At 42.7% G+C, this 14,726-nt stretch overlaps 2 protein-coding genes across 3 annotated transcripts in view; one reads left to right on the forward strand and one right to left on the reverse strand.

The window, feature by feature from the left end:
- The window catches only part of NT5DC2 (5'-nucleotidase domain containing 2), a 34,015-nt gene extending 24,281 nt beyond the window's left edge, over positions 1–9,734 (reverse strand). The window contains exons 1-4 of the mRNA XM_083488874.1: positions 9,510–9,734; positions 7,425–8,295; positions 2,608–2,792; positions 996–1,070 (exon numbers count right to left, since the gene is read on the reverse strand). Coding sequence (XP_083345000.1) covers positions 996–1,070; positions 2,608–2,792; positions 7,425–7,758 — 594 coding nt within the window. The 5' untranslated portion in view covers positions 7,759–8,295; positions 9,510–9,734. The remainder of the gene's footprint in view (positions 1–995; positions 1,071–2,607; positions 2,793–7,424; positions 8,296–9,509) is intronic.
- Positions 9,735–9,784: 50 nt separating this feature from the next.
- Positions 9,785–13,694, forward strand: UQCC5 (ubiquinol-cytochrome c reductase complex assembly factor 5). 2 transcript variants are annotated; one of them, XM_083488905.1, is made up of 3 exons: positions 9,785–9,805; positions 11,673–11,865; positions 13,311–13,694. In XM_083488905.1, exons 2-3 carry the CDS (start codon positions 11,715–11,717, stop codon positions 13,370–13,372), a joined length of 213 nt encoding a protein of 70 aa, XP_083345031.1. In that variant the 5' UTR covers positions 9,785–9,805; positions 11,673–11,714; the 3' UTR covers positions 13,373–13,694. The 2 variants fall into 2 exon arrangements, with proteins under 2 accessions (XP_083345031.1, XP_083345032.1); XM_083488906.1 differs by lacking the exon at positions 9,785–9,805 and adding an exon at positions 9,823–10,043.
- Positions 13,695–14,726: the final 1,032 nt, after the last annotated feature.

Consider the following 14,726-nt stretch of genomic DNA (forward strand, 5'->3'; position numbering starts at 1 on the left):
CACCATACTGTTATATTAACCAGGGTTTTATGATATGTTTATTTTTTAATCTTGCTGTCCCATTAAGAACACAGTTGAGCACAACACACATATATCACTTTTTTAGGGTGCATATGAGGAACTTCCATGGGAAACTAGAACAGCACTGTAGAATTGTAGGAGCAATTGTAAATTTGCATGCTATATAATGGGGCTGCCCTGTTTATCTTGTTTTCATCTATGCAGACACTCATGCTTCACATTCCACTGAATTAAAGACCAAAACTCCCAACCTCATAAAATTGCCCAAGTTTCTCTTCTGTTATGTATGTGTGGAAAGACACCCTCCCCCTTTAAAACAAACAAACACACACATATTTATATATGCCAAGTGCATGAAGCAATAATGTGCGCAAGTTAAATGCACACAAGTTGCAAATTACGTGTAGCTACAAGACAAAGTCTGAGGAGCCTTGATAGCTCAGTTGGTTAGAGTGTGGTGCTAACACACCAAGGTTGCAGGATTGATCCCCTTATGGGACAGCTGCATATCCCTGCATGTCCCTTGGACTAGATGATCCTCAGGGTCCCTCCCATCTTTACAATTATATGATTTCTAGCATCACTACAACATAACAGTGTCTTACATACTATTAACAGTGTTGCCCAGCAAACAAAACAAATCCCTTAATCTTCCCCAGGTATTTTGCTGACAAAGATGTGAAAGAGCCTGTACCAACACCCAGCTTCACCTCTTTGACAATGCAGTGCACTCTGGCAATGCTCCCAAGTCAATGTGTGATTGGTCAAGTCACCCAAAGGACTGCCTGCCCAAACACTCAAAGTCATTGATAATTACACTTCTTATTCTAAGGGTAGCCATGGTTTTTCAGCAGCCATTAGCTCACCATGCACACAGATATTTCCAGTGGGCATACAACTCACAAGCTCCCTTGTTCGTCTCTATGAATACAGCAAGCTAACACATGAACAAAGACTGAAGTTATATATCTTACCTTGTGGACATCATAGTGAAGCCCTCTTATGGCAAATCCAGGGATGTATTCATATTTTCTGAGTCCTTCTGGGTACTACAAAACATTCCACTAGAAAGCATCAGTATGTTTTGTCTCACAGGGGTGTGTACTACATTATATTCAGATTTTTTTGTTTATCCAAAGACCAGTAGAAACCCAGAAGACCCAGAATGTTGGACTACAACCTGGGAGACTAAGGTTCAAATTCAAGCTCAGTTACAAAACTCAAAGGATGATCTTGAAACAGTTATTGCCTCTCATTCTCCATCACTCACAGCATTGTTGTGATGATAACATGAAAATTGGGGAACTATGTACATCATTTTTAGCACCTTGCAGAAAGCAAATAGCACAATATAAAATAAAAATAAAACAGGAGACAATGGCTTGGTTTGAATAAAATACTAACATATGGTTAAATTAGCATTACAAAAATTATTCTCAGTGAGCCTGGACTTGTGCACTCTGCCCTCTAGTGTGACTGTGTGGATGACTTTGGAAGTTTCTGCTTTAGATTACCCACAGTTTAATGTGCCAACCATACACTATACTTGTGGTTTAACCTAACTACAGTTAGCTGAAATAAGAGAGATTATTATTTATTATACCGTCCTTCACCCGAGGATCACAGGGAGGTTTACGATATGAAAACACAAAAATACATAACAAAAACAAAACCCCTTACAGTTTAAAAGTCCACAGATTGTTCACTTAGCCAAAGACTAATAAACATAACACAGGTGCCAGGCAAGCCTCCCTGGGGAGAGCACTCCACAAACTATGGTTTGGAGTTGGCTTTAACTAACCGTAGTAAGATTAACCACAGTGCGTCTGGATTCAGACAACATGGCAAGTGGCAATTAATTTAAAATGGAAGTGAAAGCTTTTAAACACCTAGTTGTGACTGTAGGGTGGGGGAGTTTAGTATGTATACACCTTTGACACCTGAGCTTTTTTTGACTGCATGTTCTATAATTGTTAAGCTTTAAATCTGTTTTTAATGTAATACTTTTTAATTATTGTAACATGATTTGGGCCAAAGTGTGGGCAATAAATTAAAATCATAATCCATTTTTGGGAATGGCTACAAGGGGAAGAGTGGAAGCATTTATTTACCTGTTCAGCTAACTACATTTGCTCTTATGAATTAATCTGGATAAACTGTGGTTAGGGTTAACAAACAATCTTCAAACCATGGTTAATGATCCTTAATCATAGTCAACACTAGCTACAGTTTGTCCAGGTGTGGTCTAAACAAATACCAGTTAGTTTAAAAAAACAGTAAATGTTTCCAGTCTCCTTGTGGCTGTATCAGAGGACATGGGGGGGAGTGCAGGGACTCAAGGCTTGTGAATATAATACTAAACACTTGTTTATTATTATTTGTGAACTAAGCTATTATCATACAAAAGGTGTGGAAGGATCTGTTCTTGCTATTTATTTTATAAGCCCCAAACAATCAGTAGAGAATTATGTACACGCTGGTCTAAGGATCGTTTCCATACTGTCCCGTCATGCCCTGCTACAAATCAAGTGGATAACATCAGCATTTGGTAACTAGGCAATAAACAGCAAGAATAAAGTACATTACCTTAAACTGTTCAATTAAGATGTCTCTGGCAGTGTTGAATATCATAGAATGTAACAAATTTGAATATTGCGCTAATGTGTAATCATAATCAAAGCCATAGATCTCCACATCTCCCAGACTGATCTCATTATTTGCATAAATAGCCGCCGGGTTAAGAAGACTGCAGACCCCTGGTGGGAGGAGATCTGGAATAAAATAAAGGGGGGGGGGTTAAGAAAAAATAGCCTTTAAGCTTTTGATCCGATACCATGTAGAGTGAGGATGCTGCCCTGATCTATGAAGTTCCTGTTACTACAGTTTTTAGAGATGCTGCTGTATTTTTATATTCAGCAGACTATATAACTAGAGAATTGTGTTCTTCTCTTTCTTGAGATAGCGCTAGCACCTATTTGGCATCACAGTGGAGCTTAACCTGGAAAAATAAGAGTACTCTACAATAATTGTTTCAGGACAGATATGACACATGGCCGCATTGTTCCCAGGGACAATAGGAGGCTCCACAGACAAATGTTTGAACCAGCCCCAAGTTAGAGAAACTCACAACACTTAGGAGTTGGAAATGTAATGCATAGTCGAAAGATGTTTAACACATTTGGTGGAGATGCCTTTTGATAGAAACAAATGGTTGATGACAGGAATTAACATTGATTTTGAACTCTTAAAGACTATGGGCATATGAAGATTCTCTAAGCAGCACAAGTCTAGAAATTCATGTCATTGTTTATGGTATGAAATGGCTTTACTGGTTTCTGCTGAAGAACAGTAAGGTTGCTTGCTGAATTATCTTGAGAAATTGCTTATTTCACCTCATATTTGAATACATATTACAATGCTCTAAGATAGAATGAATAGAATTCACACAACAACTGTAGTAGGCTTCATAAAACTTTTTTTAAAAAAACAAAACAAAACTGTAGTAGACTGCTTGATGAATTTCCAAATTGTTTTAAGCTTGTGGAAGAAATCACATTCACATTTTTTATGTTTAATGTTTCCATGGTGAAATGTGGAATATCTCTCTGAATTTGAAGGGAATATCTGGATTTCCAAGAGCCCTAAAGTTGTGTGTAGTACTTATAAAATTATCCAATTAGGATCACTAATTTCAGTGTGAAAAATTAAATATTGTTTGGAACAACAAATTATTAGAAACAGTAAAAATTCTCTTCTCTCAATCACGTATTATTCTGAAAATTTTGACCATCACCAGCCCAAAGCCATTTAATATGTGCTTTCCTACAGAGCCGTAGCTAGGTGATCTTGCGCCCCTGGCAGAACCGTTCAGATTGCGCCCCCTAGCCATGGACAAATTAGCTCTTCTTTCCACCTCTCCTCCTTCACCCATTCAATTCACCCTCTATTTAAAACCATTTCTTATGAGGCAATAATTTATATTTATATTTATGAACATATTTTTAGCCAATTTTGCGGGGGGGGGGGGATCGCCTGTGCCCCTGCGGGGGCCCACCTCACCCCCCTCTAGCTATGGCCCTGCTTTCCTATTCTATATACCTCTCTCATGGATTGATACAATGCTCTATTGATCTGGATAGAATTATGCAAGTTTTTGAATACTAACAGAACCACTTCAATTACTACTGAAGCTAAAAGTATGCCAATGTCCAAATAAATATAGGTTGCCTGATACAAATAAGCTACTTCCTCAAAACACCATGCAGCATTTAGCTTCCCAAAGTAGGGAAAACAAAATGCTGTGAAAGCAGCTAAGCTTAAGCAACACTGAGGACTGAAGGAAGCAAACACTTCATCACACAAGATTTAACACAACACATCAGCTTCACATTCCTAGTGCCCTAAAAAAATATTTGCTCTCCAGCAATTTATTCTAAGTGGCCCTGCTTGATTCCTCAGGACTACTGCTATCTAATGAGAAAACACCCCCCAAGTGGGAACAAGTTAGCTTCCGAAGACGTTGCTACCATTAATATGCAAATGGAAACACCACAAGACAACTAACTTCCCAAACTCATCACTACAGATTTGCAGTTGATCCTTAAGTCACACAGCACCCAGGTTAAAAAGGATTAAGACCAAGCTTGTTTTGTTAACTGATGTTTTAGCATATTGTCTTAGGTTTTTAATATAAGAAGCCAAGTCCATTGTGGGAAAAACAAAGGTTCCAGCAAATCAGACTTATCATAAGCCACGGAAGGCTCAGCAGGAGCACTGGGAGCTTTTGATTTTCTTCTCCCCTTAGTTACGTTTATGCCTTTCACTACCCTCCTTCCCATAGCTCATGCTTGGTTCCATGTCCATTTCCTCCCTTTCTTTCTCTTTTCCTCCCTCCAGTTTGAACCTTAAAGGCTCCTTCCCACCTACCTTGCTCTCTAACCAACTCCCACAGGTGCCTCTGAACTATGCATGTGGAGAACTGTTAGCGTCTATTCAACTAAAATGCTGTTGGGGGGCAGGGCAAGCTGAAGTGCTGAGGGCCACTGGTGGCCTCTGGCCCACTACCTTAAAATGCTGCCTAGTCTGCTTAGAGCAAGAAAGGTAAATGCTTTGAACAGTACTCAGAAACCACCCAGGAACCAGGGGAGCTGTTTCAAAATAGATGCTATCTGCTCCCTGAAACTGATACTTGTCAATAATCTGGCTGTCACATTCTGAATTCCCTCAGCTGAAGTTTGCAGAAGCACTTCAGGAGCAGCCTGAAGCAGAAACCCAATCTAAAAGTTACAAGCATGCATAACAATGGTCAGGGAACTATTCCCCATGAGGTCCCAAAGTTTGGAAATCAGCCAAAGCTGGTTTAAAAAAAAAGTCTCCACTGTTCCCAATTCACCATACCAGCACCTTCAGTCAGACTTCAGGCTTAGGGAACTAGCTTGTTCTTACTAGCACTACTAACTGGAGCCAGGTGTAAAGAATTGTTTTGGATACCAGAATTGAATGGAACTCAGTTCTTCTACAGTTTGGGGATGGTCTACCCGCATCCCCAAGCTATTCATTTGAGGAGCATAATTTAGGGTCATTCTTAGTTAAACAACTATGAGTGAGAAATCCTTGATAACCTACTTCAGATCACCCAGAGAGCTGTCCAACTCTGTCTTAAGGAGGTATGTAACCCCATTTACAAAGTCTCTCCAAAAGGGATCAGAACATCTGACCCGAGTTTCAGCTTGTTTTGCGCTTATCCAGCTCACCACCAAACTGAATGAAACTATTATCTTGAACCTTTTCATTCCAGGTTCTGGTCTGGTTTCAGGACAGAATTGGCTTTGGTCACCCTGACAGGCAGGGCCAACCCACTACATGATTTTGACACCTTTGGTGACTCACAAAAAGGTGCCCTCTCCCCACCAGGGAAAAAGGGGTGAAGATTTCCACCAGGAACAAGGGAGGAAATAAATATATACATTGGGATTTGCTGCTCCTGTGGATCCTGCCACCTGAGGTAGTTGGCTCACCTTGCTTTATGGGTGGGCCGGCCCTCCTAATAGGTGACCTTTATTGGAAGAGGGAGAGGGGGAATTGCAGCTCTGTTACTTTTGCTTGATCCCTCAACTTTCAGCTGATGAACATGGGGTGGTAGTTGAAGGCACTGTACTGTATTCGTTCTCTTCCAACCTGTGGGGTAGGTTCCTGAGAACAGGACTAGGTTATTGCCAGGTGACAGAGATACAATTATGCTGCAGGGTGCAACAAGTATCAAACATACAAATAAACTCAACAGTTTACTTGGATTTTTAAGATTAGAACTTTTGTAAATATTTTAATTCATGACAACTCAACAACATAGACTTCCGTTGTTTAAATTTTATGGGGGGAAATGAAGGTATTGAAAAAATCTTAACATACCGCACCACTTTTAGCAATCTGAAGAGCTGCATGCCCATTATTTAATAGATGGTGATAGTCTATTAATTACAAATTTGAAACTGCCCAACATGACTGATATTGTGTCAGCTCATCACGTTATTTATTTTTATGAACGTGCATTTTTAGACTGCAGATTTTCTACGGAAAAATATAGCACTGTAAAATTTTCCACCTCATATCACTGGGTTTTAGAGTTAATGAATCCGGTATTTTTTTACATCTGTTATCTTGAAATTGTTGTCCCAACTAGTTTCTTCCACTAGCATTTAACATACTTGGCAATGGTAAACTACTGATTATGACTTTGCCAAGGGGACACTGAGCACGTACCAGAAATACAAAATAGTTTCAGATGTAGACGTTAACGATGCATCATATAGGATATGAAAGGCCCTAAAGTGGGCAGATGAGAACTTAATAATAATCTAATCTATCTATCTATCTATTACAAGAATACAGTAGACTAGATGCTGATATCTAAGTGATTGAAGGAACTCAGCTGTATACTAACATGTGTCCCATATGATCCAACTTGTTTTATGCCCTTCTCATCTGAGCAAACATCTATTCTCAAAAGAGTATTTGAAGCCATTCTAACTTTGGAAGGCTGTGGGTCTAGAAAGTCCTGCTTGCTCTCTACAGTGACAAATGAGTATCTGATGAAACATGTTGGACAAACCAACAAAAGCAATCAGATGGGATTCTGGCCACACAGCTCCCTGGCGAAATTAGAACACAGCTACGGTACTGCACTCCTTTTCATATAAAACCAGGCTGCGAACAGCTTAATCTGAGGGCTCCCAACGGGGCTAACGATTTGCAGTGGGGCAGCTGGGGGAGGAAGCATTGCAATTCATCACCATCAGGTTCCACTTCCACAAATGCATCAGGCACACAGTCAAATCTCCCACCCCGCGTGGGGAGGCTAATAATAATAATAATAACAACAATAATAATAATAATATTTTGGTTACCGTAAACCAGCTTTTTCATCTCGTGGTACCTGGCCCAAAGATAGGACTTGGTGTCGACCCCTTCGACGGGGCTGCCCAAAGGGGCAGTGGCTGCATGGCTGGAGTCCCCGGCTCTTTTGACTTTGCCGTTCAAGGAGGGCGGCGGCGGTGGCGGTGGCGAGTGTCCCGCCGACTGGTGCTGGTGGGCCCTCGGCTGGCTGCAGCCAGCGCGCCCGTCTCCGCTGCCTTTGGAGGCGCAGCTGTGAGTGGAAGCGGCAGCGGCCACCAGCTGGAGACCGACTCCGCCGCTCTTCCACACGCTGCCGCCTGCAGCCTTGAGTCCCGCGGCAGCCATGGAGCCTCTCCGGGGCGGCAGGACGCCTCTTCCGTGAGGGGTTAAAAGGGCATAACCTCAGAGAAGCACGAAAAGGCCACCTCAGCCCCTCGCAGTCCCCTGCTCTCTGCTCCGGCCACTGGCCGCGCGACGCGACTTCTACAGCCGCCGCCGCGCAACAGCCAGCCAGCCAATGGAAGCGCAGCCAAGCTGGCCAATCCTTGGCGCCCCATCAGGAGAGACCCCTTGCGAGGAGGAGCAGGCGGCGGGGTCTCCGAACCCAGGCGCTGCGCGGCGACTTGGGATTTGTAGGCTGAGCGAATCTTTTCCTCGCGGCCTCTCTCCGAGTATTCGAGGAGCCAAGGACTACCACACCCGTGAGCCCTTTCGCCCGCCCCGCTGGAAGGTATTTAAATCATTCAGTGCGGCGATGTTTTCCAAAAGACTGCGCGCTTGACGATTGTGTTGCGCTGCGCTTCTTGCCGTGGGGAAGAGGGAGGTTTGGGCTACGGTTTCTATTCGTCGTCTGCTTTTCCTCGCTTAGTTGTTTCTGCCTGTCTGGAGAAAGAGGAGGCCTGTCTATTCGTTAGAGGAGCTCTTAGTGAAATAAATGGATGGGGGGGGGGGAGAAGAGAAGAGAGAAGGTAATTACTCCTCCACGCTAAGCCTATTTATTCAGAAATAAGTTCCATTGCTTTCAGCGGGGCTTACTCCTTTGTATTCTTACCAAGGAATAAGCGCCACAGGGCTTCTATAAGCCCAGTGAGATTTGGCGTGAGGGGTCAGTATGCTGATGACACTCGGTTCTCTTTTTCTCTGTCTAGTGTAAGGGTGGTCCCGCAGGTATGAGACCGGTGTTTGCATTGTGTAATGGGCTGGACAAGGCCAAGAAACTGAACTGGTATTCTGAGGTGCTTTGTGTAAGTGGTGCGTAGTCTGTTCTTTGGGAAGGTTGCACTCCCTTTGAAAGAGCAGGCGTGTAGTGGTGGAGCGTGGAGGCAGGTATTCTTGGATCCAGCATTGTCACCTCAGGCCCAGGTGCTTCCAGTGGCATGGAAGGCCTTTTTCCAGCTTTGACTGGTTGGCAAACTACAACTGTAACTGAACGGATTACTGTAATGGGCTGTTCGTGATGCTGACTTTGAAGACAAGCTGAAAGCTTTAATGAGTGCTGATGCAACTGCTAGAATTTTAACCGGTAGAGCTGGATGAAATCGTATTAAACCGATTCTGAAAAAGTTACATTGGCTGCCTATTTACTCTCGAGGTGCTGGTCTTTAAAGCCCCTAAACAGCTTGGGATGCTGTTTTACAATACCACCCCATACGTGTTTTGTGCATTCATCTCATAAAATGGAATCTGGTCCACGAACGCTTATGCTGTGAGCCGCCCTGTGATCTTCGGCGGTTAATAAATTATTATTAATAATTATTATGCCATAATAAATGTTGGCCTTTAAGATGCCACATGGCAGTTCTTTCCCCCGCCACGCAGACTAATAGTTCCACTGTCAGGAAATGACGCATTGGAATTATTTTGAAGGGAAGCAACAACCAGTCGAATATGGATCCAAGTTGCACAACGCAGCGCTAATATAGCCAACATCTACAACACGGCTTTTTTCTGGATCCTGTATCTTCAGCACGAGTCTTGTCCCCGCCCCTACGAGCATTCCCTGCAACACTAGACCTTCCTGTTTTGTAGTTTAGAGAAAAGCAACACGGGGACATCTGGAAGCTTATGGCGGAGACCTGAAATACTGTGCCCCTTACTCGGGACTACTCCCACTGAAGCGTGCCTTTAATATCGCTAGGAGCTAGCTGCTCCCTTGCGCTCTCGGGCCCGCCGTTAGCGCTCGAGTTCCTCAGCTAAAGGAAAAAAACGATCTCCTCCCGCCTATTCCTCATCTGTTCCACAAGCCACGCCCTCTAGCGCAGCGAGCCAATGGGATCCGGCTATTTCCCTTAGCGCGTCAGGAGGAGGCGGAGCGAATTTTCCTCTTCCGTCGTCTCTTGCCCACAAGGGGTAAGTCTGCCGCCTCGCACAGGTCTGCTCTTTAAGCTCCAAGGTGAGGGCCTGCCGCGCGGCAGAGAGTCTTCAGGGCGGCTCAGTGATTGGGTGAATTCGAAAACGCAGAGTGGGGGTATTTGCCGTTATGACCGTTGAACCTGCGAGGGGTGGGGTGGTCGGGGTGGAGGAGCTGCTGCAGTAAGCGCTCCAAACTCGGGCCCACAAGAGACTGGAAGGTGTCAATGGAGTGGCGAATAAAAGACGCGGGTGATGGTGGTGGAACATAGGGCTAAGAGGTGAATAAAATGATGCACCTTGCGGAGAAAGTCGCACGCCCATTCTCATAGTGCGGAAACTAAGGGTCACCTAAGGAAGCTTAATAGTTAAGCTGTGGAGTTTTTGTACTGCAAGATGAAACAGTGGGCGGCTTCAAAAGGGGCTTGGACAGGGTCCGCTCAAGACATTTTGCTGCCTGAGGCAAACCACTGAATGGCGGCCCCCTTCCTCCCCGCCAGGGAAGGAGGAGTGGGTGAAGAGCTACATCAGGAAAGGGGGTGGGCATAAAGATAACAAGGGAGTCTGCTGCCCCTATGGATCTTTCCACCTGAGGCAGTCGCCTCACCTTGTCTGATGCATGGGCTGGTCCTGGTTTAGACAAAATTCATGGAGGGTAAGGCTGCTAGTCACAATGGTTATTGGAAATTGATAGCTTCTGAATACTAGTTACTGGGAATTACAAAAGGAGGAAATGCTGCTGTGCTTATGCCCAGCTTCCATCCTGTCCTGGATAAAGGACTAGATGGGCTAACAGACTAACTGAAAACAAGACTAAAACGAGTCATGACTAAGGTATTAATTTAACCCCTTTTTCCTCCAGGAACAGGGCCACCTGATAAACAAGCATCTAGTTGCATGTTTGTTGAGAATAGGTAGCTATTTGTCTTAAATACAAAGAGAAAGCAGCTGTAAATAGTAGGCTGAAGTAGTGATCAAGTTTTGTGAAGGGTCTACTGGGCCTATTGACTGATACACACTGTAAAATTCTGCAGGTACCTCAAATATACAATCTGTATTATAAAACAGGGATGGGTAGCCTGTTCCAACAGCCAATAGGGGCAGTGATTTACAACAGAAGCATAATTATGTTCTGTCAGAAAAGTGGTTTCCAGGGTTTTTTGGTGAGTAATTCAGGAGAACCCTCATATTAGTGCATAGGGGAGGAGAGGGGGGATCATTTCATCTGGAAGCTGAAAAGCTTGTGTGGATTAAAATACTGTCATAGCGCTATTTATGAGTCATTCTATAAATGAATGTGAAAATGATAGAATGCATATAATTTCAAGAATACATTCATACGCACACTGTCCTAGGAATAATTGCCAATTAAGTGGAATTTACTAATGAGAAGTGTGGGTTAAACCACAGAGCCTAGGACTTGCCGATCAGAAGGTCGGTGGTTCGAATCCCCGCAGCGGGGTGAGCTCCCATTGCTCAGTGCTGGCTCCTGCCAACCTAGCAGTTCAAAAGCATGTCAAAGTGCAAGTAGATAAATAGGTACAACTTTGGTGGGAAGGTAAACGGTGTTTCCGTACGCTGCTCTGGCTCGCCAGAAGCGGCTTAATCATGCTGGCCACATGACCCGGAAGCTGTATGCCGGCTCCCTCGGCCAATAAAGCGAGATGAGTGCCGCAACCCCAGAGTCGGTCACGACTGGACTTAAATGGTCAGGGGTCCCTTTACCTTTACCTTGCTAATGAGAAAGCGTGCATAGATCAGTCTGCATAGCTCTTTATCATTTGAGTTTTGAATGTTTATTGCACAGGGTCAAGTTGTGTACAAGAAAGATATGAAACCCAGTTGGTTTCATTAGCTACTCTCCATATAGGTTGATTAATCAATTTTATCAATTTTTTTACATTTTCTAGGATCAACCACTCCTTTGCAAGGATTATAAGTTCCTATGTAAAATGCTTGTCAAACATAAAATAAAACTACTCTTGAACATGGTGCCTGGAAAGCAACGCTTTGGAGTATATCGATTTCTCCCTTTCTTTTTTATCCTTGGAGGTGCTATGGAATGGTTTATGATCAGAGTCCGAATTGGGCAAGAGACTTTTTGTAAGTATTTTCATAAAGTTTTCTGGTATTTATTTCTTAGCAGATATATCTACAGTCATTGTTATGAGCCTAGACTTAACAGATATTTCCTAGTTTGTGTAACCCATTACCTCTAAAATAAGTTCATAATTGCTTAATCATACCTGAAGATTTGCTTTGCTTTATGTTCAGCTTTTATTAAATGGAGAAATAGCCCAATAAGATCTCAAACAGGTAACCACAATATGGATAACTTAAGACTTTATGGCTAATGGTATTAAAGGTCTCAGAACTCTTTAATGGGATGCAGTTGCCCTTGCTGCTCTTCTAAGAGACAAGTGACATATTTCACAAAGTGCAATTTCAGTGCTATGCCCAATTCAATACCTAGACTGGTCATTTAAGAAGTTGATGGTTTAGTCAGCTACTGTATATGCTCAGTGATCTTCCCCCTCCCTTGAAAAAGTTAGAATGAATGATTCTCAGCCACAGCCACCAAGGAAGCCTGTTTTTCTCAAAATGGTTTTACCTGCTGTCAACCATTGGCTGTCATCTTACATGCATGAAAAGCAACCCTTCACGGGTAAGTACCAGCAGTATCATCTCATGAAATAGGTAGCAGACTTAAGTCAGCAGTAACCTGGCTAGTTTCTCCCATGAGGCTATTTTGGTTAAACCATATTCACCTGTTTTTTGATGCCTGGTTATATAATTTCTGGTATTCTAAATTGGAACATGGCTGGATCTGTTATCTTTGATCTAACCTTGGAGATGAGGGATCTCTTCTCTCTAGTCTTTGAAGGTTAGTGCTAAGATCAGGTAAGCCTCTGCCTGCTCTTTGACAGTAAACTGCCAGAGCAGGCAGCCGTTCTCTGATCATAGTGCTGTGGAATTACAGCACAAGATCAGAGATAAATAAGACTCTACTGTTTTTTACCATAAAAGAACAAGCAGAGGCTTGTCTCTTCTCTTGGTTCTCGTCCTACTGCACTAGGAGATGTGCCTCTACTTGCTGCTTGATAGTGAAAGGCAGTGGGAGAGGCTTATCTCCAATTTTAGTGCTGTGGGACAAAAAGTATTAAGATCGGAGATAAGCCTAACACTTCTGCCACAGCTTAAACTTTGATTCACCATATCAGGTGATTGATAAGTGGATCGTCCCACTCGCCTATTAAAAAGGGTCTACTCGTGGGTCAGTTCTAGATCCAGTGCTTTGGTCAGATCACATTCCCCATCCTTGCTCTAACAAGCTTTGCTTCTATAAATCATTCACTCATTGCCATGGTATATTCTTCAAAATACGGTATTTGGTGCTGTGATCTGGTTTGGCATGAATCAGCCCATTCAGCTGATTGTTTACATTGCGGGAGGCGGGGGATAGCTGTCTAACGAAGTGACGTAATAAATGTAAGATGCATTTAAAGGATGTTTCCACCACAGTATTTTGAGAAATAAATATTTTACAGATGACGTTTACCGTAGAAAAAGGTCTGAGAGACAGCATGAGCAAAATTTGGAAGGAAGATGACTTTGACGCTGAATAATTTAGATGAAGTGAAATCTGAACTTCTAAATCCTACTTGCCTTTCACATCTAAAGTAAGAAAATTACAAGTGTTCAGACTGAACGATGACTGTTTCGAGTCCCATGAAGTTTTTGCTACCCAGGTTGCTGGAAGAAGATGCTGTAGTTGTCTTATTGTAGTCACAGCTACCCAGGAACTGAACAGTAAAGACCGGTTACAATACTTATATTTATTTCAGAAGCTGTAATTAATTGTACATCTAAAACATTTCATCATTGGTTTATTGATTAATCACCTGTTTTTATAAACCCTTCCACAAATACAACTTGTAGTACTGCTTCTCTTTTCATTTTAGGGAACCTGTTTGGCATGACACTGGGCTGGTTCAGATGTAGCAAGCAATCATGAGCCTTGTCCATGCATGGCCGCAGAGAATTCTGGAAGCTTTGCTCTGGAAAACTTTAGTACATTCCCCCCTTTTCAGCTTGTTCCAGTCGCTCTAAACAGCTGCTGAATCAAGGGAAGCAGTGAGTGGTTCATCTATTATTAGCCTTTGCAGGGTTGGCTAATGTTTCTTGAGCCAACGACCACATTGATCCAGGGTCAGTCTTCAGAGGGCCGCATGTCATGGCCAAGTATAGAAGTGGCTTTATTATTTAAATAATAAAATGTGTGTGTGTGTGTGTCATTGTCATGCACCCCCCCCATCTCTTGGAACTGGACGCAGCCTGCACATTAGCCACACCTGCTTTAATGGCTTGAAATTGTACTGTATAGTCTTTGGTATTTAGTACAAATTACTTTTGGGGGTAATTTAACCTAAGTTAACCACAATATGCCCCAAGAAATAGACCTCAAGCCTGTATAAACTTACGTGTTACTCACATCAGAGTCCTAATGCATGAACACACAGGTGCATATAATTCAGCTTCAGAGGAGTTACACTCCTCAAAATGGGGAGAAAACTGAAAAACGTTCCTGTTGCTTATATAGCTGTATGATGCCAGGTATGCTCTATCCTATAATTTGAAAAAATAATGTTTTGAGATGTAGAGTGCACTTTGCTGGTATTGATTATGGTACAAGTAGATCTAATGAAATTAAGGACGTTTAACATTCCTTCTATAGGTCACATACTATATAAGCCGTACATGTATGTAGGAATTAAGTGTTAAGTGAATTCAACAGTGATTTTCCAGACAGGCAAAATGTGTGACCACCATCATACACCTAAGATTCAGTGTATCTGTGTACTGATTTGATACAGCTCTATATTAGGACAGTTCAGATTGTTTCATATTATCCTAGGATTGCTTTTTGGGGGAACTGTGACAGTATGTATAGCTTGCTTATCCCT

Source organism: Podarcis liolepis (assembly GCF_965112155.1).
Source record: "Podarcis liolepis genome assembly, chromosome: 2".
Taxonomy (NCBI): Eukaryota; Metazoa; Chordata; class Lepidosauria; order Squamata; family Lacertidae; genus Podarcis; species Podarcis liolepis.